General features: G+C 43.7%; 1 protein-coding gene and 1 long non-coding RNA gene across 3 annotated transcripts in view; one reads left to right on the top strand and one right to left on the bottom strand.

Annotated features, from left to right (window-relative positions):
* The first annotated feature begins 13 nt into the window (after positions 1-13).
* Positions 14-24,963, top strand: LOC116444589. The gene is made up of 2 exons (XR_004240392.1): positions 14-606; positions 21,877-24,963. It is a non-coding gene; the product is annotated as an uncharacterized LOC116444589 (long non-coding RNA).
* Positions 24,765-27,633, bottom strand: part of POLR1A (RNA polymerase I subunit A) — a 30,059-nt gene continuing 27,190 nt past the window's right edge. For both annotated transcript variants that reach the window (XM_032110119.1, XM_032110120.1), the window contains exon 34: positions 24,765-25,742. In XM_032110119.1, the coding sequence (XP_031966010.1) occupies positions 25,642-25,742 (101 nt within the window). In that variant the 3' untranslated portion in view covers positions 24,765-25,641. The remainder of the gene's footprint in view (positions 25,743-27,633) is intronic.

Below are 27,633 nucleotides of genomic sequence, written 5' to 3'. Positions count from 1 at the left end.
GCGGCCGCGGCGGCAGCGTGAGGGGACGCTGGAGGGCCGCAGCCCCCGCTCCGCCCCGCAGCCGCTGAGCGCTGGCAGTGTTACAAATAAGCGCTTTCTTCACCTTTTTTTTTCCCCCCGCAATAGTGGGTTTGGAGATTTTCCCACACGCACGCACAGCCCCCCGGCCAAGGGACCCGCGCCCCCTCCTAGTTGCCGGTGCCTTCACTCGGCCCCTGTGGAAGAACGAGGGCGGTCCCCCAAAATCATAGCGTTTTTAGCTGTTTTTATTATGTGCCTTATACTCCCAGGAGCTTTGGTGCGTGAGGGCTTTCAGGCCTCTCTGCAGCTGTTTTAGGGAATCTTCATTTCTGTGACCAGACGAGCCACAGAATGTGTGAAAAAAAAAGTAATTTAGTTGTAGACTCGTGTAAGCGGCTGCTTGCCTTGCAAGGGAGGGGAAACGACCTTGCAAAGCCATCTGACCATGGCCTTAGAAGTCACAAGTTGCACCACCAAATAAAAGAGCTGGAAAACCACTGGAGCAGAGCGAGGAAGCCTGGGCACCGGATGAGGAAAAGCTGATGAAGCAGGAACATGGATTAAGTCATTTCAGTCTGTGTGATGGTAGGATTTTTTTTTTTTTTTTTTTTTTTTTTTTATATTTTAAAATATCTGACTTACCGCTATGGTATCTACAGATTGTTCCCTAACCTAGATGACTGATGCAAAACAATCAGCGATTCCAGGCACTGGCAGCTGCTAATTATTAGTGCTGGTAGTACAGAGCATAACACACTGCAGAGGCTGTGTCAGGAGAGACAGGGGAAAAGCTTGCCCTTAAAGAAGGTGGGATAAAACTGTCTCTGAGGTGCCATTCTCAATTAAAAAGGAGTGATACGGTTTTTTCCTGTCAGAAGAACTGCTGCACAAGGAGATCTGAAAACAATCACCATTTTTTGACTGGTGTATAAATGTTCCCTTACTGTAGGGATGGATGAGCGCGTGGCCTGAAGCAGAATGGCTTAGATGCTTTCAAATTTTATACAAGATAAACACAGATGTGGTTTTTATCCTTATATTGGTCATTTCTTCACAGTTCCTGTTAAACTACATCTCTTGTTTCTACAGCAGATGAGATACTGTTCTGTTGGCTGTTTGATAGTTTGAATTGTAGTCAGGGCAGATCCCTGATGCCTGTTGGTACGATTCAAGAGAAAACATATACAAATCAGAAACAAAATATTCTCTGCTCTGTTGTTTCACACATTGGCACAACTAGGAACAGAAGATTTATTTAGGATTAGCTCTTATCGCCAGTCCTCCTCCTTAATTGCAAGCAACTGTTCATTAGTTTGGACTCTCAGATGAAGCCAGAAGATGTAAATAAAGACCCCGACTGTACAGCCAGGCATGCACAAGGGTGTCCCAGGGCCTGTCACATTGGGCTTTGGCCAGGAGACAACCAGGCTTTGCAAGCAGCTGTAGCAAAGATGCATCAAAGATGCATTATATTCATATTTGGAAAGCTGACAGGAAAAGTGAACAATCAGTTTTGATATGTATTGTATTGTATTTTTGAGGCAGGACAAAGCATGACAGTGGATGAATTTTAGTGTATTTTAAAGAAAGCTTAGAAGATTCTTCAGTTAGCAGTTAATTCTGTCAATAAATAAGATAAGGTCTCAGTGGATTGAAGTCCCAGAAATAAATAGGAAAAATGCAGTACTAGGAGTGCATCACCAGTCCAGCTAACAAGGCAGGGAGATTAGAGTCTGAGGCAGAAAACACAATCATAAGTAACTTGAATAATTCAAATTAAGTTGGATAAATGTCACAAGAGGGGGTAGGGCTGGAGCTAACCTTTAGAAGCATTCTGTGACTGCTCATTGAGAAGCCAGAAGAGGAAAAGAAATCCCTGGTCCTAAAGAGTGTCATAATATTATTGACAAAGACCCACACTGTAGGAGTAACTGTAGCATCCTTGGTTTCAACGCCCTTGTAGCACCATGACAAAGAAAATCAGTAGTATTCTGCTTTCTTTTCAAAAACAGAGGAGCAATATAAGACAAGACACACCTTTCATTAAAAGGAGGCTAAAAGGAAAGACTATAATCTCTGATGGGTTAAGTACAAAACTGTGAGAAGGATCCAGAAGAAAGTTTCAGGGTCGGCTTCCGAAAGTTATAAGAAATAATAGCAAGTCTTTCCTAGAACAAATCATGGAGCCTGCTGGAGTTCGACAGCTCTGTAAGGCAAATAGATTGTTTCATATACTGAAGAAACATCTGGAGAAGATACAGCCATGAAAGAAAATCTGAATTTATTTTTTCATTTGCAAATGGGATAACTCCAATACTGGGAAGCTTCTTTAAGGAGAATAATTAGGAAAACATGTCTCGGATTACAGTGTAAGTATAAAAGATGAAGGAACAAATTTACAAGTGAGCAGCAGCCAACTGCTGAGACCAGATGGTGTTCAACCAAGAATTTTCAAGCAGCTCAGAGGCAAAGTGGTTCAGGTACTAACTGCTGTCTCTAACTTTTCCCTTAAAGCTACCTTGTCATCAGAGGGGTCTGGAGAGTTGCTCGTGTGACACCAGATTTTTTAAAGGATTTTGGAGAAGACTCTGTGGAAGCTGTAGACCTGGAAGCCTGATGTCCTTGCTAGGCAAATAAGTAGAAATTATGCTGAAGAACAGAAAATACTTAGTGGGCACATAGAGAAGATGACACATTAGGGAAAATCATTATGGCTTTTTTAAAGCAAATTAGTGTCTCAGGAAAGCTTTCTTTGAAGAAGTCAACAGGCTCACAGACCACAAAGATTCAATTAACTGTCTATGATGGTTTCCAAAAGCAATCAGTAGGATTCCTCCCCAAAGGAAGTAAAAAACAAGGCTGCTAATGGAAATGAAACTTGGACAAATAACTGACAGAAATGGAGGTCAGTAGTGATTTACAAAATGTGTTGCTGATAATGAGCTATTTAGGGTAGGGCTAACTGAGAAAAACTGAATGACTTTGTTACTAATAGAGTCCGTGGCAAAATGGCAGATGAAATTAAAATCTGATAAATATGAAAGGCTGACATATGAGAAAAAACCAATCCTGATTTCACATATATACTGAGGAACTTTGAGTTGATTTTTACCAGTGAGGAAAAAGGCCTTGCGGTGGTGAGAGGTCGTCCTGTGAGAACATCAGCTCAGAGCTCTGCAGTGATCAAAATGGAAATTGAGAACTGTTAAGATTATTATTAAAATTTATTAAGAGAGGTTTTTAAATTTAAATTTATTAAGAGATAAAAGTGCCATTGGATAAATCCCTGTTTGCACCTGCATCTTTAATTGCCTATGCAGTTCTAGTGTCCCTATCCCAAAAATAGTATGGTAGAACTGGAATAGCTTAATAAAAATCAATAAAATTATCAGATAGTAGGAGAGCTTTCAAACGGGTCATGGTTGACTTAGCTGGATCTCTTCAGTCTGCAGTGGAGATAATATCAAAGTCTGTGTAAAATCTTCAGAGATCCAAATAAGGACCAGAAATCCAGACTGTTCACTGACTTATCAGACACAAGAACTGAGTTACAGCAAATGAAAGTAGAACTTGGAAGGTTCAAAACAAACAAGAGGAGATAATGCTTCATTCAGTCCATAGTTAAGCCAGAAGTCTTTGCTTCAGGATATAGTGGGTACCAAAACTTTGCATGGACTTAAAAAGCAGCTGGAGAATCATCAAAGACTCCTGATCTAACTCAGCAAGTTCCTGACTTGCAAGTTACTGGAGCTGGAAAGGCATTTTGGGGTAGTACAGAACGTGTTTGCCCTGTTCTTTCTGTCTTCCTACTCATATCTTACCCACCTCTGTCAGAAACTGCTGGGCTGGGTGGAGCTTTCACCCAACTCAGTTTTTATAGATTTAGGATTATTTTTACCTCCCAACCCCAGATCATCCAGCTGTTATAATCTCCCCAAACTATTTCTGGTCATTAAGTAATTGTATAGGGTTTCTGCACCTCCTTTTTGTTTTGCCTTTCACTGTATTCACTGCTTTTAGTACTGTATTTAAGCCCGCATGGATTTTTGGCACTGCCTACTATTTTGAGAAAAAAAACTCATTAAAATCTTTAATGTGTTCTTCTGAGGAGCATTAAAAACAAATTAACACTTGTAGCTGTAGTGCCTTTCTCATTTCTGGGAGAATGCAAGTTGTCAGTGCAATCCTAAATAAAACCTACATGGAAGGAGTGATGTTATAGGTAGTGTGCTGCTCTGGAGAAAAGCAATACATTGTATGGTGGAGAAGTCAGTGGTCCAAAGGGGTGGATGCAAAGCAATTCTTTAACCATCTAAGCTGGCTTTGTGAATTAATGTGAAACAGAATAGAAATATTCATACTTCCCACTGCAACTGGTGCAGACAGGCTTAGGAAGAATTATCAATACAAATACTTAATTTATAATGATGGTATGATTATACCATCATACCAGGTATGGTTTGTGTCCTTTTGCAATTCTTTTTCCAAGCAGAAAATATTTTCAGGCAGTTCACAGTGTTTTAAGTCTATTAATAATTGTACAAAGTGTTAACAGCAGAGATTGTAATGTATATATTAATAATGCATTTGTAGAGAAAAATATATTAATGCTTTTCTAAATGCTCAATTAAGCAATTACCTAATACCACAAAGCATTAGTAACAGAGAGCAAGTATAACCTTAAATCATTTTATGATACTGTAGATGTCTAAGAGTTTTTCTAAGAAATCTAAGAGAGGAGCACATGGAGTGAAGCAGTCTTGAGGAAGCAAGCATCCAGCCCACTGTGACAAACAGCTTTGGGAGGTTGTCAAAGCTTCTCCTCTGTGGCTTAGCTGGCCAGGGAGTGTACCGTGGCCCAAGACTGTGGTCTGCCACTTCCAGAAATATGAAATATCATCATAGCAGCCCGAGCCAAAAAGACTTTTCTATTTTCTTTCTTCTTCTTCCTCCCTTGCCCCAGCCCTCCCTGGAAATGTCCAAATTAAAATAGAAAACTAAATCAATCTAAAACAACAAGTAAAAGGAACAGTCTGTAGATTTGTTTAGCAAGCTGTCTTTTGTATTTAAGTGAATTTTAGCTTTCTTGTTCTAGAACATTACTAATTCCTGTGCCGTTTCTGTAGCAGTTGTCTTTAAAATGCAATAAAGACTACTGATAAGTTTGTCATTTTGTTCCTCAGTTTGGTTTAGGCAAATCACTGGATTTCTTCAGAGTGAAGTGTAAGCACTTATCACCTGCTGGTTTAAATTTCAACACTGTGGTTTTGGTCACCCTGTTTGCTTAGTACATCCTCTGTAACCTTTGGTATATATGAAGCAGAGACCTAAAAAAAGAATTGTTGAATAGGAAGTATGTGCACACCACTGACCACACTCTGTATTCTGCCATTCTTTATCAGTTAAGCAAACTTTCAAGGCACATTGTCTATCATTTTGTAGATAAGTTACTCTGCAGATAAATGACACACATTAGAATCATATGGTAATTTGGGTTAGAATGGATTTCAGGAGGTCTCTTCTCCGATCTCCTTAATGCAGCATTGGCTCTGAGGTTAGACCAAGTTACTCAAGATCTTATCCAGCTGGGACTTGAAAATCTCCAAGGGTGGAGTTTGCACAACCTCCCTGGGCAGGCTGCCCTACTGCTTCAGTGTTGTCAGAGTAAAAAAGCTTTCTCATATCTGGTCTGAATCTCTTGTGTTTCAACTGATGCCCATTGTTTCTTCATCCTCCCACCATGGACCCCAAGAGGAGCCTCCTTCTTTTCGATGACCTCCTCACAGGTATTGGAGGGCTGCAATCAGATCTCTCAACCAATCCTTTACTTTCACCTTCATCCTTTCCTGTGTACATTTAAGTTTCATAGATTAGTATCTCGCAGCAAAGTCATGGCAAGGCTGCGTTCATTCATGCCCATGCTCAGACACACAAAATACAGCCAATCTGGGATACCAACTTTGCAAAGCAGAACCGGTGTTTTCACTGGTTCAGCCTGCTGTGAACGGCTAAAAAGCACTGGTGCGAAAACCATCACTCTAATCTTCACAGTGGCTTTGCTTAAGGTGAACCAGATCTGCGGTGTTTGGAACAGTGAAAAGGAAGAGTCTAATGAGGCTGTGATTGAAGGAAACTTCCTGTCCCTTCCTCTTGGCAGCCTCCAAGAGCACTGCTGCTGCCTGAGCTGTATTCCAGATGAGCCAGAGGCAAAAGATACTTCCTTAGTGTGAGCAGCAGAATGGCAGCTTGCCAGAAAGGCTGAGCCGCCACAATGGAGTGATAAAATAGAGAACTGCACTGAGGCTACAGCTGCCCTGCACAAACACCGTCATGCTGATGTGGATGTGAAGCTGTTGTACAAGAGGAAAGTGCTTTATTAGCTCTGCTTCAGGGCTAGAAGGGCTTCTTGCAGGCAGTGATGAGATATGGAAAACTGAGCAGATGTGCATGCTGTTGATTGCATTAGTGTATGCTCTCCCAAAAGTCTTTTTACCTAATGTAAAGTCCTAATTTAACTCTGTCTGAGCATAACATATATAATGCATGACTGGGCAGCAAGGCTACAACTGCTGAACTGCAGGTACAACTGTAGGGCAGGTCCCAGGAGATGTCCTGAGATCAAAGTCTGTGTCTTTGCTTTGGGAAGAGGGGGTCTTTTTCTTATGTGAGGCACTGAAGGGTGACCATTGACCTCCAACCAACCTAACACACCCAAACATGTTTGTTTCTGTGAACACGTGTTGCATTTTCTCTGCTTTCTGTAAGCCCAAAGGAGTAATGAGGAGGAGGAAAGAGCTGGTTTAGCACTGCCTGACAGATGCGAGAGCAATTACCAGAACCCATCAAGGCTTTTCTCAGCTGCAGAAAGCGTGAAGAGCGTATTTTGACAATGTGCCACAGGCAGAGAGGGTCCTGCTTTGTGTTATGTTGTGAATAAATAGTACCTGGCCATGTCAAGAGTTTATGCAAGGTTTTCAGGATCTGCTGAGGATCTGTTACTGAAGAGTTTCTTTTACTTCTCTAAACTGCATAACGAATTAAATAAAGCATGCTCTGCACAGCACACAGTTTTTTGTGCCATAATAGGAATCAGAGCAGGACAAAACAATTAAAAGGCTTGAAAAAGAACAGCAAAATGGAGACTGTGTGAGGGACAGATCAGAACAGTCCTGTTTGTACTGTGGAGATGTGAGGCTGCTCTCTGGTGTCCAGAGGGGAAGGACACAAGCTCTGAGAGCATGGGGTTATTGGTGCAGCACTGGGCACATCTCATATACCAGCCACAGAAATTCCCTAAGTGACTCCTCCAGAAACAAGGCTATTTTCTCAAAGATTTGCCCCAGCAAATATCTCCATTCCCCCACCTGTGCCAAGCCCAGCAAGGGCAGCATGGTCTGGGACCCACCTGTCTGCCGTTGTATGGACAGATGTGTAGGTCAGACACGACCAGATCATCTTCTGTGGGGGTCCAAACGATCTTGTTTGTTATTTCTTTCTTTTCCCCCGTTCTCAGGCTCAGGTTTGGTTTTGAGCAGTACTCATCAAGACAGGCCACTGCAAGTCATTGTTAAATAAGATTATTTTGGTTCAAAAGCTCTGGGGAAAAGGTCTTCCTTCCACTATTTCTCTGTAGATCTGGGGAGATGTTCCAGCAAGGACCAGTGGGTGCCCATGTCTTGCCCTAAAAATACAGAGATGGGAGGCAAGGTGTGCATTTAGAGTTGGGGGCTCAGCAGTCCTTCTAGGATTCCCCCTTTGGAGGGTGGGCTCACCTGCCATCCTCTCTACTGCAGTAAGACCACCAATACCTCCTGCATGTGGAAGATGTCTTATCCTGACAGCAGAAATGAAACTGCTCTTCCTAGAAATGCACAAATGTTAAATCATGCTCGCTCACTAATAACACTGAAGTTGTGCCTGCACCAGGATAAATCAGCACTGAAAGCTGAGAGGAGCTTTATTTGCCAGCTAGGCTGGTGAGCCAGTTCAAAACCAAGTGCCTTGAGCCCACACATTCCAGTTTTACCCTTCCCACTGCTGCCAAATGACTTGCTTAAGGTGTGGCATTTCAGATGGAGAAGCAGACTTATGGTTTTGATGCTGTAATAGATTGATGAAGAATTCTTCCTGCAAAAGCATGTAACATGAAAACCCAGCTGCAGGATTGCTTGGAGGTATCTTTGGACCTTCTCCATGCTTTGGATGTTCCGTCTGTATGTTTTTACTTTAACTTAAATTTGCATTGTCTATTCTTTCTGGTTTTGTTTCCGTTCTGTTTTCATTTCTGTTAAAAAACCAAAAAAAATGCATCTTTGAAATGCATGTTGTTTCTGCACTCTCTGCTGCAAGGTTTGTTGCTGAGAGATTGTGGCTAAAGGCTGTGAAGTCCTGGGCATTTAGATGCTGCCTCAGTGCAGCAGCAGTACGCATACAGCTCTGTGGCCAGTCCAAGAGAATACACTGCAGGTTTAATCTTTGCTTTCAAGGGTGGGCTGAGTGAGAAAGCATCAAAATAATTAGTGGGAAGCACGCTGTGTTTTAAAACACAAGCAGAGACACATTTTGTTATTTTTGAATTGTTTGTTATCAAAGAAAAGCTGTCATTTACCTTGCTTGAGTATTATTTTTAAGTCTTGCATAGTAACACACGGGACCTCCATGAGCTGACAACTGCAGGACACCAGTTCTACAGGAACATGGGGAGTACTTGGGATGGACTGATGTACTCTGGAGCAGGTGAATGTGGCAGCAGTTCACATTGCATTGCTTTGCTGAGAGCTGTCTGCCTTGCAGATAGAAGAGGATGTCACAGTCTCTTGTAATGTACCCCAAGGGCTGCCCATCCCTGCCCTGCATCACAGCACCAAATGTGAGAGAGGGACCAGGGCTTTTCCTGGATTTTCCTTTCCCTACAGCATTGCTGCAGTATCATCCCCTCCACCAACATTGCTGTTTCCCTGCTATATTCCCTTTTTGCCCTTTATCCCTTCTATCAAAACAGCAATTGCTGTCTCTCTGACAGTGCTCACAGCGCTTCCTTCCGTGGCAGTCTGAGCAGAGCCAAGACATTTCCTTCTCTGGGATGCAACCCGGGGTCAACCTAAGCCTTTTTTATTTTGAGCTGAGACTTTAACTGGCCAGGAATCTGTTCTCTGAGAATGGTAGAAGAAAGAAGTCTTTCCAAAACGTGTGGGAAATATTAATGCAGAAGAGATACTGGTTGCTTAAATGCCCTTTTACAGACTTTTTCTTTCCCTGATTAGAGACCAGTGAGCCCTTTGTTAGCCCTAAAGTTAGTTTTTATAAAGAATTCCCTTTGTAGGCCTAGGGTGGCGTTTAACACTTCAAGCAGAGAAGACCTAAGGCGTGGCAGCATCGCTGTGCTGGTGCTGGTACCGGAGCACAACCAGTGCCGGAGCAGCTGAGTGACACTGCAGTTCTGCCTCTGAAAGTGCTTCCAGTTCACTTGTCAGGAGGTTTTCTGGCACAGCTGAAAGCAAGGCAACAGGCAGCAAGCTTTGTCAGTAGGAGTTTGGGGATGTCAGCCTGGCCTTTAGTATTGTAATCGCTTGTAAAGATTATTACTGCTTTAATTAGGGGTATGAACTTTTCTGTTTGCATAAGGTTTTCTTTCACAGAGGCATCCTACCAGGAAAAGCCACAAACATTTTAGTATAAACATCCTGACATCATTATAGTTTATTTCCCTCCCCAAATGGAAGTGCACTTATGTCACTATTAAATACTTACTGTTCTGAAGTTTACTAGTTTAAAAACATTAGAGAGAAAGCAATGCATTAACAAGCATAAAGGCAAAGTAGCTTCAGGGGAAATCCAGAATTGCTTATTATCCTAATTTTCTGTTCCATAACAAACAGCAAGCACTAAGGACATTCACCACTGCTGTGGCCATAGGGGCCAGGCTCAGTCTTTAAATGAAAAGATGTTTTCTATGACTTCTTTTGAGAGAAATATTGGTGGGACACTCTCCCAGAGGATTTGCTGGAGTAGACTGCACTCACTGTGGTTATGTTGACAAACATGTCTACCATAGCCAGTAATGAAAAGACATAATAAAATTCATTGCAAATGTCCCCCTTGATTTTAGGAGATGTTTGATGCAATCACATATGATTGTGGGGAATGTAATAATCGTGTGGGGTCTTAGCACCCTGCTGCAGACCTGGCTACATGAAGGAGAGTCAATCCTACCTTAAATGTGCCTATTTCTCTTGGCTGCTGCCAAGGGAAGCCCAGAACACCTGGCTCAAATATCCACATCACTGTGGGAGGCCTGGAGGCTGGGTCAGATGAACCTCAAGAGAAACCAGCATCAAATTTCAGATAAACAAGGTCAGGCAAGCAGATACACAGACCTTGTCTTATGCCTTGAGCAAGGTTGAACAGTATTAAAATACTAGAGTGGAAAAGAAAACTAAAAAAAAAAAGCTAATTTAATTAGTCATTACAGGAACAAGGATCTGCAGAACTGGAGATGAAAAAATGTGATGTTTCAGATGGTTCATGCATGAGTGTGGCAGTGAGTCACCTCATCACAGCTTTTCTTCAGCAGCAGCAGCAAGCAGAGATGTAAAAATTTATCTGAGTTCATAGGGAGTCACCAGTTTGCAAACCACACAGAAGATCATAGAATGCAGTTATTTAAATCAGATTAGAGTTGTAGATGTTGCTGATAAAGTAATTGTATTCTGTAGTAATTATATTCATATCTATATACTTCTGATCACTTACCCTATATTGGGGAAGGTGTTTCTTGCTTCTGGTGAAAGATATCAAGAGTAAGGTGGATAACTCTTTTGGAAAATGAGGTATTTGGCTTTCTTATCAATCAGTATTGCTACTATTTAATTAATGGTAAGGAGACAGAGCTCAGTCTACTTACCAGCCATCTTTACTTATTCCTACCAAAAAAAAGTGGAGTTTTAATGCAGCAGAAACTCTTCTAAAAGGTCTGGTGAAGATCTAATCTAATTCAATGTAAGCACCTTTGTGCTTCCTGTCTTTGCAAATGACAGGGTTTGACATTGCTTGTGTCATCCCATCCTTCACTGGGGATGAAGCTGGGATGAAGAGAACTTGCATTAAAATCCCAGAAGTCTCAGACCATAAAAACTTCTCAGCACCAGGTTCATAACCGCCCAGAAGGGCTGGGTAAAGATGATGGCTGTTGGTATAGGTCTTATTTTAGTACCTGAGAGCAACAACTCCATTTTCTTTGTAACTTCTAATGACTACAATTTGTTTTGAGTAAATCTGCCATCATTTTTCATTAAACAAAGGTCATCTATGGAAAAAAAAAGAAACAACTTAAAAATTTTATGACCCTTTATCATCAGTAACATACTAAAAATGGTATGGTATTGCAGGTGTCCCTTTAAGTGACGTTTATCCAACCACCCTGTAGCAAATTGAGACAAACTAGTGCCTTGTTCCTCTGGTTGTCTGCTTAAAATGACACTGCCAAAAATATTTGCAACAACAAGACTTAGCTGGGAGACAGGTTTGTCATCTAATACCAACAATCATGTCATTGTTTCACACTTGCTTTTACCTGATGCTCTGCATACAAGTGTCCAGATCCTTCTCTGCTCCCCATTTTGAGGGCAAGATGTGGCATCCCTAGGGTAAGTGGTGCTCCTTGTGAAATACAATTGTTCCCCAATAGTTATTGTGACTTCTATGGAAATAAAAATAATAAAGGAATAAGCCTTGTCTTTATCATTAAGGATAGAGTTTACTGTGTTCAGACTTTCCAGGTAGGGCACATGCACTTCTCTGATGTTTAATTTTGACTCATCTACAGCTACTTTTTGTCTCTGCAGGCACTGGAAGAATGTATGAGGAGATTCCAGTATACAACTGGAACAAAAAAAACTCACCTTCCTGATGTGATTTAGTTTCTCCTCACAGATTGGCAGCGTCCCTCTGGTTTTACTGCCATGTGCATGTCTCCTACATTAATCACGCTGCTTCCCAGCCTGCACAGTGCACCCGGCTCTGCTCTGCACAGACCACCGTGCACATCTGGCCCACTTCCAGCAGCTTTCTGGACATGCCTTTTGTTGGCCTTCAGCCTGTTTGGTGTGTCATGCTGTACACTGGATGCAGCACGTAGGTGAAGCAGAAAGCGTTTACTTTCTCCTTCTACGCTTTGGCTGTCAGCCGGGTGTATTGAGCAACCAGACTTGCAGTGACCACCTTACTCCTTAAATCTCCCTTTCCCAGGCAGCATTTCTGGGACTATCACAGCAGCAGAGTGACTCACTGCCACCTCCTTGTTCCTCAGTTCATGAACAAAAGTGCTTCACCAGAACCTGTTTTCTCTGTAGCAACTGACTCTGTGTTCAACTGACTGCACAATGACCTGGCACTGCTTCTGCTAACAGCACAGACACATGCCCTCATCCCCCCAGCAGTGCCGGGTCTGTAAAAGGCTCTGCTGACTCTTACCCTCCCTTAATGGTGTCTCCCAGATGACTTCTTCCCACGTGGTTTAGAACGAGATTTCCTCTCTGCACCTGGCGATGCTCTGCCTGCCATACCACTGGTTCAACACCATGGGCATGGTCTGCAGGCTTGTGCTGGCAGTGGTTTCTGCCCAGGTGCTTTCCTGCCCAGAGCAGCAGCAGATACTTGTCTGTTTGGTGTCTGCATGGAGTGGCCCAGTGCTTGTTCCCATCTTCTCCTCACTCATTGCCTGCTTCTATTTCTCCTGGGGCTTTATCTCCACATATTTGGCTTCTTAGTAAATTCTTGCTTGATTTTCCACTTCTCCCTCTCATTTGGGTTTATGTTTAGCTTCCTGATTTCTGGAAGAGAGAGTTGATACCTGGCTGGAAAGAGGCCAGGAAGAAATGGTGCCTTTATGGACCAGTTGGAAGAGAATTCAGTTCATCAAAGGAACCAGGAGGTGATGAGTGATGGAGTTGCCACTTCCAGAGAGGTAGAGCAACACAGCAAGGATTTCCCCGTCTCTTCAACCTAATCTTCTGTAACTCAGATCCACCCCTCAGCAAATGTACTTATTAAACACTAATTAATGAAGTCTTAGTGGTTTGGAGAGCACTCACCCATACACCCCACTCACTGCCATGTAACGATAATTTTGACTTTACTGATTATCTTTGACAACACCAATTACTAGTCAGGGATGGCAACATTGCTGAAAATGAGAGATAAGTTGACATATCTTCACTCCTTCTCTCCTTTCAGGGAGAAAAGAAAAGCAAGCCCTTCACTAAAGTGCTAAAGACCACTTTAATAGTAAACAAAGAGCAGCAGGAGAAATGAGGTGAACTGATTCCAGACTAACTCAGATGGGAAGCTCAGGTGATATTTGCACCTATAACCATGGGTAGTTTGCACCAGCATGTTCCCCATTCCTCTGAGGTCTTCAGTGTACCTGTATCACAAGGGTTCATAACCTGTCCCAACTCTTTCTTATATTGTTTTAGCTTCTGCCTGCAAATTACTGAATTCCAGTGTAATTGATCTAAGGAAGGGTTAAATTGGGTTAAGTACAGCTCCATTATGTACTGTTATTGTTTTAATTAGGTCAATTTAAAATCAATTTAGAAAAGTTGCACCGACTGGTTTAGTTAATGTAGATCGGAGTCTAGATAGGATGAAAGAGCAAAATAATTCATTCAGTCATGAATTCATCATTTTTTATGGCCAGATGTCAAATGATCTAAATTTATGGTTTTGTTCAGCCCAGCTGTGCTGGAGCATACATGTGTGCTGGGGATTAATGAGCTGAATTTGAAAACAGCTTTCCCACCATGCTGCCTTAGACCCCAGCCTGGCTGGGTTTGGTCTCCTGGTTTCCGAGGGGAGGCTTGCTAGGGTCGTTGCCAGCAGCCAGAGTCAGCAGCCTTAGCACTAGCCTGTAACTCTGCACAGCCCTCACCTGGCTCCACCGGGACACTTATTGAAGCAAGAACCACCCTGCTTTGTACACAGGTTTATTGCCAACAGCCTGATGGCACAGTTAGTTGGTGAGAGTCAGACCTGAAGCCAAAAGCAGCCTTATGGCCTTTAAGAAGGGGACGTAGAGGAAAGCACTTCCAGAATCACCTGTTTCTGCAGCTCCACCCCAGCACTGCACTGGATGCTGGTGGATCCAGAGGCAGGGAGGACCATCACATAGTGCTAACTCTAAATTCACCTCTCCACTGCAAGGAATAACCCAGCTCCCCAACCACAAAACCTAAATAGGAAGGATAATAGTTAGAACTGAAGGAGAGACCATTTGTTCCACCTCCTGCCTCAAGCCAGGACTGACTATGGGAATGGCATTTCTGAGTAGCTAAACCTGCTGGAAAGGAGATGAAGGTGATGGAAAAGAGAAGCTGTGAGGACCACTCACAGAAACTCTGGAGCTCTGGTGTCCCAACCCAGCAGTCTGGACAAGGAAGTCAGTGAAATAACAGGCTGCACTGAACCCTGGGTCAAGGCAAAATCAGAGTGGTCATCAAGGGGCAGGCTCAGAAAACCAGGAAGACCCCATGGCTGGTCGCAAGAGTCTGTAACACGGTCGTGTTCCCCAGAATCAGAAAGGGACACCAAGGCAGTGCATCACAGCACAGACACATCCTTCTGAAAGCTCACCTTCTCCCAGAGGTGTAGCGATTTGGGAAGCAAAACCACTGGGCGAAGATACAGTTCCTTGTGTTTCAACACTGTCAGCATCAACGGCCAAGGACTAAAAAAAGATAAAGGAAATATTGAAACAACGGTCTCAACTTAAAAGTTTTGGGTTTTTGTGGTGGTGCAAGGCACAGGGACTGTGCAAGGAGCAGCTCCCTGACACCACTGTAGGGCAGATGAGTAGTGTTATAAAATGGAAACCCTTGTTGGTGTGTATTGGGTGAGTTGGTATTGCTCTGAACCAGTTAACCGTGGCAGTATCAAACAGTTGTAGAACACCACCATAACATTGGCCTGATGTCTCCTCACCACAGCTTCAAATGGCCACACACAACAGGCTCAGGCAGAGGGGTTTCATCCAGCAACCCCAGAAAAATACCTACACTGGGTCTAGTCAAAAATGTCCATAGCCCAGTATAACTTTCCAACAGTGCCACTAAAAAACAGGGCAGGTAGAGGGTGATCCTTTCTCTGTTATTATTTCACAGACTGCCAATTAGTGATGGAAGGATTTCCTGAAGCAGAGGGTGTGACCAGGCCTGCCAGCCCCAGAGCTCCTGAGGACCCTGTCCTCTATGAACTGGCCTAATCTCTTCTTAAACCCCTTTAGACTTCTCATCACTGACATATCTTGTGGCATGGATTTCCTTGGTTTAATGGTTGCTGGGTGTGAAATGGTTTCCTTTTATGTGGTTAAAGCTGTTTCTTGCCAATGTCCTCCACAGGCAAAGCCTGGAGTGTCTGGGTGAGCCCTGGTGCTGTTGCTGGGGTGGAGGACGCTCAAAGGGCAAGGATTGAGTTCCATATGCTAAGCAGCTGGTAAAAAGTCTGTGTGGGAAAGGAATGGGAATTCATGAAACCATTCACCTGACACTTGGGCCAAAGGATGAATAAGCTGCAGGGGAAGTGAGAGGTTGCTGCCATGGTGCACCAATCTGCCTCTGGCTGAGCATTTAACATCAAACCTGGAATTGGGGAGGGAAGCCAGAATTTCCAAGGTCAAGTTTTGCATGATTTTTCAGGTGTGTGTTTCTCCACTGGATGCAGATACACTGGAGAAGGAGCCTTTCCTTATAGATAGTCAATAATCAACTCGTTTAACCCAGAACTGTGGTAGTTTTGAATTCTCAGCCAAATAAGTGTTTTGAAAAAATGCTCTGTGTAATTTTTATCTCTCCTCTCTTGGTGGTTGGATCAACTTGTTCTCTACCTCCAGCCAAACTTCCCAGCTGCAACATTTAAACCTCATCATAAATCACATTTTCCATAGCTTTCCATCACTCAGATGTGTGTTTTCCAATGCAAAGCTCTAGTTTTCCATCCTTAGCAGAGCCAGAAAAGCCACAGGATTAGCATCTCCAAGGAAATTCCTCCTTTGCCCCTTAGTCAAACTGGATTTAAAGACAACCACATGTGCAGTGCCATGAGGACATCAGTCTCAGGTGCTTCACAATTGCTCATTCCCAGCCATTCCCTTCATGTTTATTCAAACATGAATAAACTGCCTTGTGGCACGCAGTGTCAAAGCAATTGAGCTGGCAGGTGTTCACCAAATTTCAAGGAGATTATTTGCATGAGCAGTTATTGCTGTGCAAAGAAATCACTATGATTAACTTCTTCATTACTGGGAAGTCTTTTATTTATTTGTATTTATACACATAATTGTATGCACGCTCAGAGCTGCACAGTTTGTGTAACGCTAGATTGCTGGGTCCAACCCTTGTTTTCTGATTTCCTCAGGAATATTATTTGCATCTCAATCTTTCATGAAAAGTTGAAGTGATGCATCAAAAAATATGTATATTGATGTACCTATATATATACACATACATACAATCAGACCATAGTTTGGAGATAACCGTTTATGCTTCCACTAACAAAAAGGAAACACATTGAGAACTTAAAAATAATTAATTTTAAAAAGAGGAAGGATCAATGAGAAGGCAGTGTGTGTCACTTCTAACAGCCATAAGGAAGGGTTTGTATCTCAGCTTAGGGGCAGGGCTTTTAAAAATAGCATGGTGCAGTACAAACAGCCCATCATTGTCCTCACCATATTCCTAAGCCTGAGTGCAAACTGCCTGATGTTTCAGAGCTGGCACCTGGCAGAATATGACCATAAAGTGTCCCTGGAGAAATTCTCAACTGCTTCCTATCTCTCCTACCTGCTGCCTGCAGTAAAACATAGGAGCACAGCATGATGGATAGCAAGTAAACAGGTTGGAATTGGAAGGGGAAGCGAAGTGCTAGTTCTGTGCAATTAGGGACTGCTCCTGAGAAGTGACAAGAGCTCCAAATTCTGCCTGCTCATTTGTAATTTGTTGTCAGCTTTGCATAGAATATTTAATTGTATGTCAGCTACTTGCAGTGTCCCCCTTGATAAAACAAGGGGTAATGGTAATAGTTTTAAAGCAAAAGAGGGTGAATTTAGATTAGATATAAGGAAGAAGTTTTTTACAATGAAGGTGGTAAAACCCTGGCACAGGTTGTCAAGAAAAGTGGTGGATGCCCTATCCTTGGAAATATTAAAGGCCAGGTTGGACGGGGCTCTGAGCAACCTGATCTAGTTGAGAATGTCCCTGCTTATTACGGGGTTTGGACTAGGAAACCTTTAATGGTCCCTTGCAACCCAAATAATTCTGTGATTCCTTTCCATGAGCTGTGCTGGGAAGGAGTAGAGAGATTTTATTTAAAACTGTGGAGTCCCTCTCCAAGGAAGCCTGCAACACATGGGGACATCTCACAGCTCTGGTGCCCTCTGGCCCTTTGCTCTGCTCAGTTGGCACATGCTGCTTGCAAAGCAAGGTGGTGGGTTTGGGCTGGCTCTGATCAACCCCCTGCTCACTGCAGCTGGGTTTAGCAGGGTGAAATCCTCCCAGAGGCATAACTGAAAGAATATTCTTGAATAATATGCATATATATGTATAAATAACTAATACATATATCATAAGTACAAAGGTTAGCACAGCTGCATGTATCAGGATCCAGACCAGCAGTGAGGAAGTGGGAGCAGAGAGCCCTTTCTAAAGATACTCTCCTGCCCTTCAGCTTCCCCTTCCTCCTCCCAGCTGAGCACTATCCATGTCATGCCCTAATTTAGCACTGGCATTTAAGCCCTGTATTAAGCCAGTATCAAATCGTCATCACATCTTCCCTTTTTTTCTTGAAGCCTGATTTGTCTTCAAAAACAGCCTCTGCAAGCCCTGTCCTGTCCCCAGCCCTGGTACTTTTTCAGCCTAGGAGGTGATTTTGCAGACAGCTCTGACAAAGGGCTGCAAAGACCTGAGGTTTGGGGTTTTAATTCATGACAAGCAGCGATGACCAAATAAACAGCAGGTGAATCACCTGCATATCCGTGATATCCTCAGCATGTGTTGACTTGCAGCCCAAAAAAGAGAGACAGGCACCTTTAAGGGTGATGCCTGGGTCATGGGTAATGTGCTGAGAGGTGGTGGGAAGGATAGGGATGCAGCCAGAAATGTTTCAAGGGGGACACTCAAGAAGGCACAGAGGTACTAGGACTGAGGTTCATTGGGAATTCAGGACATCTCAGCCGGGGTCCTCCAGCCTTTGTTGTCCCCTCTCTGGCCAATGCTATGGAGAACACTGCAGAGCTGTGCTGTACTACCAGCCCTCTCTGATGTTACCAAAGTAAATTCCATGTATTGACTTATCCCAGACAGTAAAACCTCACCTCAGGGTCTGGCATTTTGTTCTAGCAAGTAATAATTAACTCTCTCACCTCATGCTGGGTACAAAGGTCTGGTCACCTTCTGAGGGCTGGGTGGACCCAGGCCCACCCAGCAAGTGCAGAGGAGTTTGGAGAGGGTGGACATCGACTTTCTTCACCAAGATGGTGTCTCCAGAGCTCAGCTCTCGAGGCTGGACCAGCATTTGCCATTCACATGTATAGCAGGAGATTTTCCAAGCAGGAAAAAAAAAAATCCTTATCTGGGAAAGGCACCTTCCTGGCAGCTCCCACCAGGCCAGAAGAGCAGTGGACAGGGTGGGGTGGCTTGGGAAGGCAATGGGGGCAAAACCTCTTTGTCAAAACTGTCAGCAGGAGGTTGTTGGCCACAAAAGTGGCTCAGGACACAGTCTAGCTCTGATATACTCATGGCTACAGACACACTTGATAGTTTGATCTTTTGTGTTTTGAAGGCCTATGGTATCTGGATTCCCATCTTTCTACTGAAAAGAGGTTTTCTGTTTTGCTTATCAGAAACTCAGACCACTAGTTCTTTCCTTCTGTTCATTCACCTGTGTCCTTTTCGATCTTCCAAGATCTTTACTACTACTTAAATGAGGTATTTCCTTCTTTTTATTATTAATGATCCCAGATATTCATATTCTGAGGCTACCCGATACCATAATGTTTCTTAAGAGTAACATCTTTTGAGTTTACTTTGTTTTCTGCCTTTAATGATCTGAGTTCTTACGGTGAAGTCCTTAATGGTAACCATCACAGTATGAGACTTCTTGCAAAAAAAAAAAAAAATCCCAAATGTTTTCAAGGAATTAAAACTCTGAAAGAATTCCCCAATGCCACATGACATAAATTCATGACTGTTACCACCACAGGAGTCATGAGTTAAAGCTGAGAAAAAATAGAGAAGGTCAAAGATTGCACTCAATGATCTTGGAGGTCTTTTCCAACCTAAATGATTCTATGATTCATTTTAAACATTTCCTTTAAAAGAATACCCATGAATCCCAGGAGGATAAAATATTTGCCTCGCATGGCTTTGTAGGACTGTGTGGAATTAAGCCCAGCTGTCAATTTAGAGTCACAGTCAGAGGGGCCCTGGGAAACACAGACCCCTGTGTCACAGTCCCCAGGCTGTAATGTTGGGATTAGCTGCAATGGATGAATCCCAGCCTGGCTTCACACTCCATGGCCTGACCAGGTGGATGTGCCATCGGTCATTCACTCTCTGTGCAGGTCTCCCATTTCATGCCCAAAATGAATGAACAGACTCATTCTCTTAAATAGCTTAGTGTGAAAACAGTTTGGTATGACAGATGTTGACAGGAAAGAGAAAAAAATCCCAAACAAGCCAAATTAGTTTCAGTTCCTTGAATTTGACACAAAGGAAGGGAGGGACAGGTTTCTGTATTGATGAGAGGGAGAAGCTTTTGGGCAACACAAGGGGAAGGCAGCAGTGACCTGTGCCCATTCCCTGCCTCCCTGGCAGCAGCACAGGGCACAACACTTCCCCTTCCCAGAGCACCAGCCCCACTTGGACAAGCCAGCATGAACCACAGGAGTGGTAACTCCATCGTGGGCTTCTGGAAGGGATGATCACCACCAAGCAAGGGCGAGGCTCTTGGGAAACTGGGGTGCCAGGAACACAGCAGAGGAATGCAGTTAAGCCGGACACAGTTAGGTTTGACTTGGCTGGAGATTCAGCTGTAAGGGCTGTTTGTGCAAGCCAAAGCTACACCTATGAAACCGCTGCAAGTGGAAGGTAATGCTGAGACTGTAAAAGCATTGCCTGGCGAGGACTTGGCTTCAAGGGGCCAACAGAGAGACCTGAAGCCACTTGGTGGCAAAGAGTAGGGTCAACGAGAGCCCTGTGGTGAAGGTAAAGGGGTCTGTCTGTACTCCCACCACATGCTTTGTGTCACCCAGTTGCTGCTGGCCTGTTCAGCTGGAGCACATAAATGGGCATTATCTTGGTCTCCGATGGAGGAAGATGAGTTTGTCGTGATCTGGCTGTACCAGAGATAAATGAGCAGATCTGCACCATGGTGAGTGGAGGTGTAGAAGCATCAGAACCTTAAAAGAGCTGTTTCAGCAGGTCTTTCCTCCCCAGAGCTCTGGACCAGCCCCAGAACGTGAGACAAAGCCAAAAGCTTCTGCCTGAGCTTCAGTTATTGTAAAATTCCATAAATCTGTCCCCGGTGCTGATGTTTATGCAAAGACGGAATGAAATGGGCCCTTTCCTGCTGCTGCCCCTCACTTGGTACCAGTCTGGGTCCAGCCTCAAACTCCTGCCTGAGCTTTGCAAGAGCGGTAATTCAGACTCTGCTGTCTTTCCACACCTGTAAAATTCAGTTCTGTAGCTTAACCCAAAATCAAAGAAGATCCATTAAGTCACAGTTGATTTCTGTGGCAGGCTGAGGGCACTGCCCTGATTTGTAGTATTATTTACACTCAGGAGGCTACTGGGGCTAAAATGCATCTCAAATTCTGCATCTTCCAGAAATAACCCAGGCTCCCAGGCAGAACAAATACAGGAAAACGCAAGCAGAAGAACCCTGTATCGAAACACTTGATTTTTTTTCAAGGGACAGCCCTGGGATTTTTCTGCAGAGCTGTTGTGCTGCCAGCATACAATTTGCTCTACTTGCCCTTTTGGTTTTAATGTGCCATTAATAATGCATCTCTGTATTTATTGCAGTTTGCAGTACTGTTCCACTGTTACTTCTTGATCACTCATTATTCTGTCTGTAGTGCCAGGCAGGGCTCCAAAACCCAAACAACAGCAGCAGTGTTACTACAGCCACAAGCCCCACCAGACTCAAAGCAGCTCCACCAAGGGGGATCATTTATCTTCTCAAGGCTGGCAGGGCACACTGCGCCTAGGAAAACAGGAACAGCTCTACATCTTCTCCATCTCTGTGATCAGACCTAGAACTTTTCCAGGGCAGTTTGGACAGTCAGCTCTTTCGAGGGATCTAAGCCAGGAAACTGTAAAACATTAATGAGCAGCTTTCTTAATCCTGGCTGTGTGGCACCTACTGTAACAGGAGCAGGAACAGACTGTGGGGATGGCTCTGGCTGACAGCTCAGCTCAGCGCTGCAGGCCTCTGTGAAGGATGCTCTAATGCCTCCCTGATCAGTTTTGCACTCTGAAAAATGCTACTTAGCTGCCCCTTGACCCTGCAGCCAGCTGGGCTCTTTAGGTACCTTCATTTCCCACCCTACAGCCCTGTGAGCACCCCACTGCACCCCCACAGACCTCCTGTTCAGCATCCAGGATTGCAGTACTGGTGTGCAGTCCCCACTGGGAGGATCCTCAGGCCTCATCAAACCTGTATTGCACTGTAAATCAGAATTCATATAGAAAGGCAATGCTGAAGGAGCTGGGTGGTTGTCTCACCAGGGAGTTAACAGTGCTCACAGGGCTTCACAACCCTCTTTTCCCTGAGGACTTACAAAGCCTGTCTTTCTCACCACAGGAAAATGCCTTAAATCCTGGAAAAGACGTAACTGCAATACTGTTTTGAGGCAGGATCTCTCTCCGCCCTTTGGGATGAGGCTGCACAGACACGAGGAGAAAAGTTTCTCTGGTCTTCCAAGAAAGCCCTAGCTTCCCCTCTCTTCCTCTGGGAATGGAGCTGACCTCCTTCTGCCCTTGTCCCTGTGAACAGCGTGTTATTTCCAGCAGCAGCAAGAAGTTTTGGAGCAAGAAAATTGAAATGTTCCTGTACTGGTGGTTAGTGCACTCGGTGGAGGGAGGTTTGAAGCCCCTCAGGGCACTGCAGAGGGGCCAGAGCAGGGCTCCGGTGTCCTCAGTGACTGCCTGGGCTCACAGGCACAACCAGACGTGGGTCACTGCCTCTTCCCTGGCTGCACTGTCAAGGACATCCCATTTGCTCTCTTTTAGTTGTATTATCCAAAAACCAAAGCAAAACTCGGGGGTCTTCAGGGTGAAGCATCATCTGTGCTATATGAAAGAGCAAGGCAAAGCAGGGACTGATGAGGCACAAAGTTCCTGCTGTTCCCCTCTGGCTGAGAGAGCTGGTTGCCACGCAGGAAGCTGTGGGAGGCAGAGCTCATTCTCCCCCACCCCACAGCAGCCATCTTCACACCTTCACATCCACCCCAATGATCAAGACTGCCACATTCAGCACCAAAACCTTGGAAACATTTTTTGCATCTCAACCCTTACAGGCAATGCTCACAAGTTCTCCCATCTGACCTAATCCCAGAGAAAGATTTTTGTTTTGGCTTCATCCGCCTGCCGCCAGCCAAGTCTGGGAGCACGGCCTGGTCACCACAATCTGACCTTGTGGGAAGCGTCCCTGAGATGCCACATGCTCTCCCACTTGCCAAATTCCTCAGCAGATGAGGTTGCTTCCAGATTTCAGCACTTACTGGCAAGCTTCAAGTGGGTTGTCCAGAAAGGCTCCGAGTGATTAAAGACCTCTGGGAGCTGTGTTGTGGCCACTGCCTGGTTACTGACCTACACAAGCATAGCAACATGGGAACCAGTGACCTGGCAAAACAAACTTTTCTGCTCCCTGTCTTCTAATATTTAGCTTTGCTTTTCAGATGAAAGAAGAACTAATTCCTATTCATATCCATTCTCATTGCCCAATTTAGGATTTTTTTCATTTACTGAGAAAAACAAGCCTTCTATTATGATTTATTGAAATTGAACATAGCTGATATTCCAACTGCTGTGCAAATAGAAGCTGATTCACTGTTACCAACACACTGAAAAGATTTGTTATCCTTGTTTTAAAGGTAAAAAATCTGGATCAGCAAGTGGGTGGGAACCACAGAATGGTTTGGGTTGCAAGAAACCTTAAAGCTCATGTAATTCCAACGCTTTGTTGTGGGCAGGGACACCTTCCACTAGGCCACCTGTTACTGCAGCTTTTTTCCACACAGCGTTTGGGGGTAGGTAGCTCACACTTCCTCAAAAACCACTGTACAGCAAGAGCAATGAGTGCAAGGTAAAGACACATTAAAATAAAAGATCTAGATGCATAGAGGTTCATGGGATGTGAAAAGAAAGTAAAGTTTTCTAACTACATGAAACAGGACATTTTCTACCTCAGTTTTCTGCACACACGTGAATTCTAAGCAAACCAAAATTCCTTTCTCAGAAAGGGCAATTTAGATGATCCCCAAGCCAACCAGCTCACACCAGGGATTAAGAGAAATTGCTACCTCAGCTGCCTCTCCTTCACAGTATAAAATAAGCCCATTTATATGCCAAAATACTTACCTTTCTCCAGCCTTGGAGATACAGCCTCTCATCTGAGGTCATGTTTCTCCCCTATCACTTTCGTCCATGAACAGGGACAGCCACCTACTTCCTTTCTCTAGCTAAGATATTGTGTTTGAGACTTTCCTACAGTGCCAATTCCTTCAGTACAATCAGAATCAGGATTTGGATCCTGGTCTGTGCCAAAATTTTAAAGGCAACTCAACACGGAAAGGGAAAGCTGGATCATCCTGCCATAGCCTGATGAGCCATTTTCCAAATGGCTCGAGTTAAAAATCATCAGTGCTAAATAACCTGGGAGCAGCACTGACTAACCACTTGAATGAATCATTTAGATCAAACTCTTGAGCACCAAAAGGATGCCACATCTCCAGATAGGAAATGTCATAGTTCCTCTTTACTGCAGGACTGTGAACACCTCTTGGGGATCTCTCTCACCAAACTGTCTGTAGCAGTACAGATGTAACCTTCAAGTAGAAGCCTTTTTGTACAATGTTTGTTCTTTCCCATCTGTTTACCAAACTGTACCAAACTGAGTCTCTCATGATTCTTTGCTGAATGACATGTTTTTGACAACTACAAAGCAGGTGCTAAGACTGGAGAAAGAAACAAGGAAATCTTTTACAGAGATTTGAAGTGAAACTGGACACCTGCTAAGTTAATGCATTTGTTAAGCTTCAGTGCAATTGGCAGGACATGTGACACCATTTTAAGGGGCTAAGGCTGAGAACAGGCTCAGTCAGGAGGCTCCACAGATGCTCTTTCACAATCCCAAATCAACATCTCCCACTATCTGATCTGATCCCCCATCAGTGCAGCCCCACTGGAAGCAGCCCTTCTCTGCTCTGGCACTTTTGCACTGGTGCAGAGGTACCTGTGAGAATGATCAGGCACTGAGATCTGTTAGAAAACTTGCCTAGATGGTAGTGAGCAAACTCCACAGAGCTTTAACTACTTGTGTGCAGTGCATCCTGATTAAAATCAAATGTATAAACGAGTCTGATTTCAGAGAAGTGGCAAATGGCCCTGGGCCACGTGATTTTAACAGCCATCAGAGTCAAAAGTGAACTCCCCTTGGTAATACAACCACATAATAGGGCATTCAGAATATTTCTTTGCAATGTCTTTTATTAAATATCCTCTTTGATACAGAATATTTAAGCAAAAATAGTTTACAATCTCTGTTTTGGTAACTCTTACAGGAGTCTTTTGCGTAGTCACTCCTACAGCAGCCCATGTTGGCATTTAAAGAATAAATCTTTAGCAAAAGTCAAGTCTCTCAGTTTGTGAGATCTGTTCTACCTAAAGAAGATAAAAAAGCATTGGAAAATGCCTACGAAAACCATGAAAACTCTGAATTCCACTCTTCAGCTAAAAGACATTTAACAACTGTGTCACAGACACATTATTCTTAATAATGAAGTAGCAGAATAGGAAAATGCATCCTCTAAAGCTTATGCAAGTCATGGCAGTGCACCCAAGTGCAGCAAAAGAAGAAGAAATGCCTTGAGCATAGATGCTCCAATGCAGTGTTGAAAGTTCAGCACAGCAGTGCCAGCTACATCTGCCAGTTTGGAATGTTGTTTCCAGCACTGGAAATTTGTCCACATGGCAGCTGGCACTACCCACCCTGATGGGATTCTGCCCCACAAAAATCAAACAGCATTAAACAGATTCTGCTTTCACTTCTGCCTGCCAGAACTGCTGCACAACCAGAGACCCAGACTGACTCCTGCATTTTATTCTATGTAAACAAATAACCTCATTTTTTACATTGATGAACAGTAAATAAGTGTTTCTTGGGATCAAAAGCTAGCTCCTATACTCATTAAATAGATAAGGCTGCCTGGGTATCCAGATTAACAAACCTACTGGCACAGGGAAGATGTCTGAAGACACAGCATGTGCCATCATTGTGTAGCTGCAGAGCACATGCAGCTCTTATGATGAACATTTCAATCAGAATCCTTAAGTTACCACCCAAACACTACGTCAGGGGCTGCTTGAGGTCAAACAAGCCAGTCCCTCCTTTGACAACTTTTCCAACCACCAGGCAGGCCGAAGGGGATCGCAGCTCATCATGGGCACCTGCAACAGAATTCAAACAAAATCCTATTAGGAGGTTCCCAAAGGTTCGTGCTGAAAAGAAACCATTTTGGTTGATGTGCAAGAAGCCAGCCGGTTCAGCACCCCCAGGTTCAGAAAGGTTCTGCCACCTGCTGTTCACACTGAACTGGGATTTCTGGGAGTGGAGTCCAGAACTCTTCCTACCCCTCCTACAACAACTATTAACTCATCCCGATCTTTGGTCCAAGCAAATAATTAGGTCACACATTACTAAAATTTCCCAATTCCACATGGAAAGACAAAACAGTCTGAATTCTAAGAGAACACAGATTTGACCTTCCAGTGAACACATCCTGTGGACTAAATAGATCACTAAAAAATACATGAGGCAAAACCAAAAAGATTCCCTTGACATTGCTGCCTTTTTCCTTTGTTAGAGTGAATCCTTTTGATGTGTATTGTAAATCCTTCTGGCTAGATATGAAGAGAACTTTTCACTGGAGAGACATTCCATGAATTCCTTTGATTTTGTGGTTACTCACTGTAGCGAAATAGTGTCACACAAATTTGGAAGCACTCCAGATGGCTGGGACTGTTTTGCTTCCACTGTTTTTGTAAGCATCCAGGCTGTTTTTCATTCATCCTAACTACAGCAAGCTGAAAGTTTATCATTAGAGCAGTAGGAAATTGGAAATAAAATCATTAAACTTCTGCTAAGTTTGGTTATCTTCATTCTACTGAGCAAAATGTACGCAACTTTCCATCATGCAGAGGGTGGGGGCAGGAGCATAGACAGCCCTGTGTATGGCATGTGCTCACTGCTCTGATCTCAGTCACAGCTGGATAATTTAATAGCTGCTCCTAAATGTGTGTCAGCTGAAGGAAAAAAAAAGCCCCTTTGTTGGATTGTTAAAGAGGACAGTCCTACTGCCCTGTTTGCTCATGTGATGTTAACAAAGAGTTGTTCTCTGAGCAAACAGCCCAAGGGATCTCACTGCTGATGCAGTTTGCTCCCTGCAGAAGGAGTCCTGCTCAGCAGCCTGTGTGCTCTGACAGCCCCGCTCACGTCAGCTGTGCACGGCCTCACAAACCTCCTTCTTTCCTTCCTACTGCTCAAGGCATCAGCCCCAAGGCATCCTTGCAGTGTCTCTTGAACTGTACAGTCAAGTTACCAGTTACATTAAAGCAAATTAGATCCAGGCTGCTGCAATCCCCATTATGACTCTGATTTCCAGCGTGGTGAAATCATTAACTCCCTCTGCTTGTAATCACTGCAGTTCCTGCCAAGCCACCCTGCCCTTCTGTCAGCATGCACTGCATGTCTTTATTCATAATATTATCCATACATTACATTTTATTTAGCAAAAACCTCCTCTGATTTCATTTCTAAGTCAGTATGTGATACAACATAAATCCAGAGAGTGAAACTGAGCGAGAAACATCCTCTTCTCTTTAATTTCACCCTGGATTTACACTTTCCTTTTATGTTTTTCAGATTAAGTCAATTGTAACCAGTGCTATTAATTAAAACCCAACCTTTCTTCCCAGAAAAGGTATAAAACAACATTATCAAAAAGCAATTCAGTGATAGAAATATCTCTGACATCTGTGCAAGGCAGTTTAAGACAGGAGCTGAAGAGATCATGTTGAGAGCTCCTCCCATTTGTAACTGGAAGGACACAGCACAGCAGCATTTGCAATGCAAGCATCTGACTGGCAGGTGACAGAAACCAAGTTTATTTGCAAAAGGGAGATGTAATTAGTATCCAAAGCCTGAGATCACACAAAATGTCAAATTGCACAGTTAAAGCACAATTTTTGTTTTATAGGCGGCCTTAAATGTAGATGGCTAGTGCTGTTCCAAATGTCCTAAATGATCCACACAGCCATGTGATCTTTACACTTTCCAGAA

The sequence above is a fragment of the Corvus moneduloides genome, chromosome 5 (assembly GCF_009650955.1).
Source record: "Corvus moneduloides isolate bCorMon1 chromosome 5, bCorMon1.pri, whole genome shotgun sequence".
Classification (NCBI taxonomy): domain Eukaryota; kingdom Metazoa; phylum Chordata; class Aves; order Passeriformes; family Corvidae; genus Corvus; species Corvus moneduloides.
Note: the sequence above shows the minus strand (reverse complement) of the source record. Positions and strands in the feature narration are given on the sequence as shown.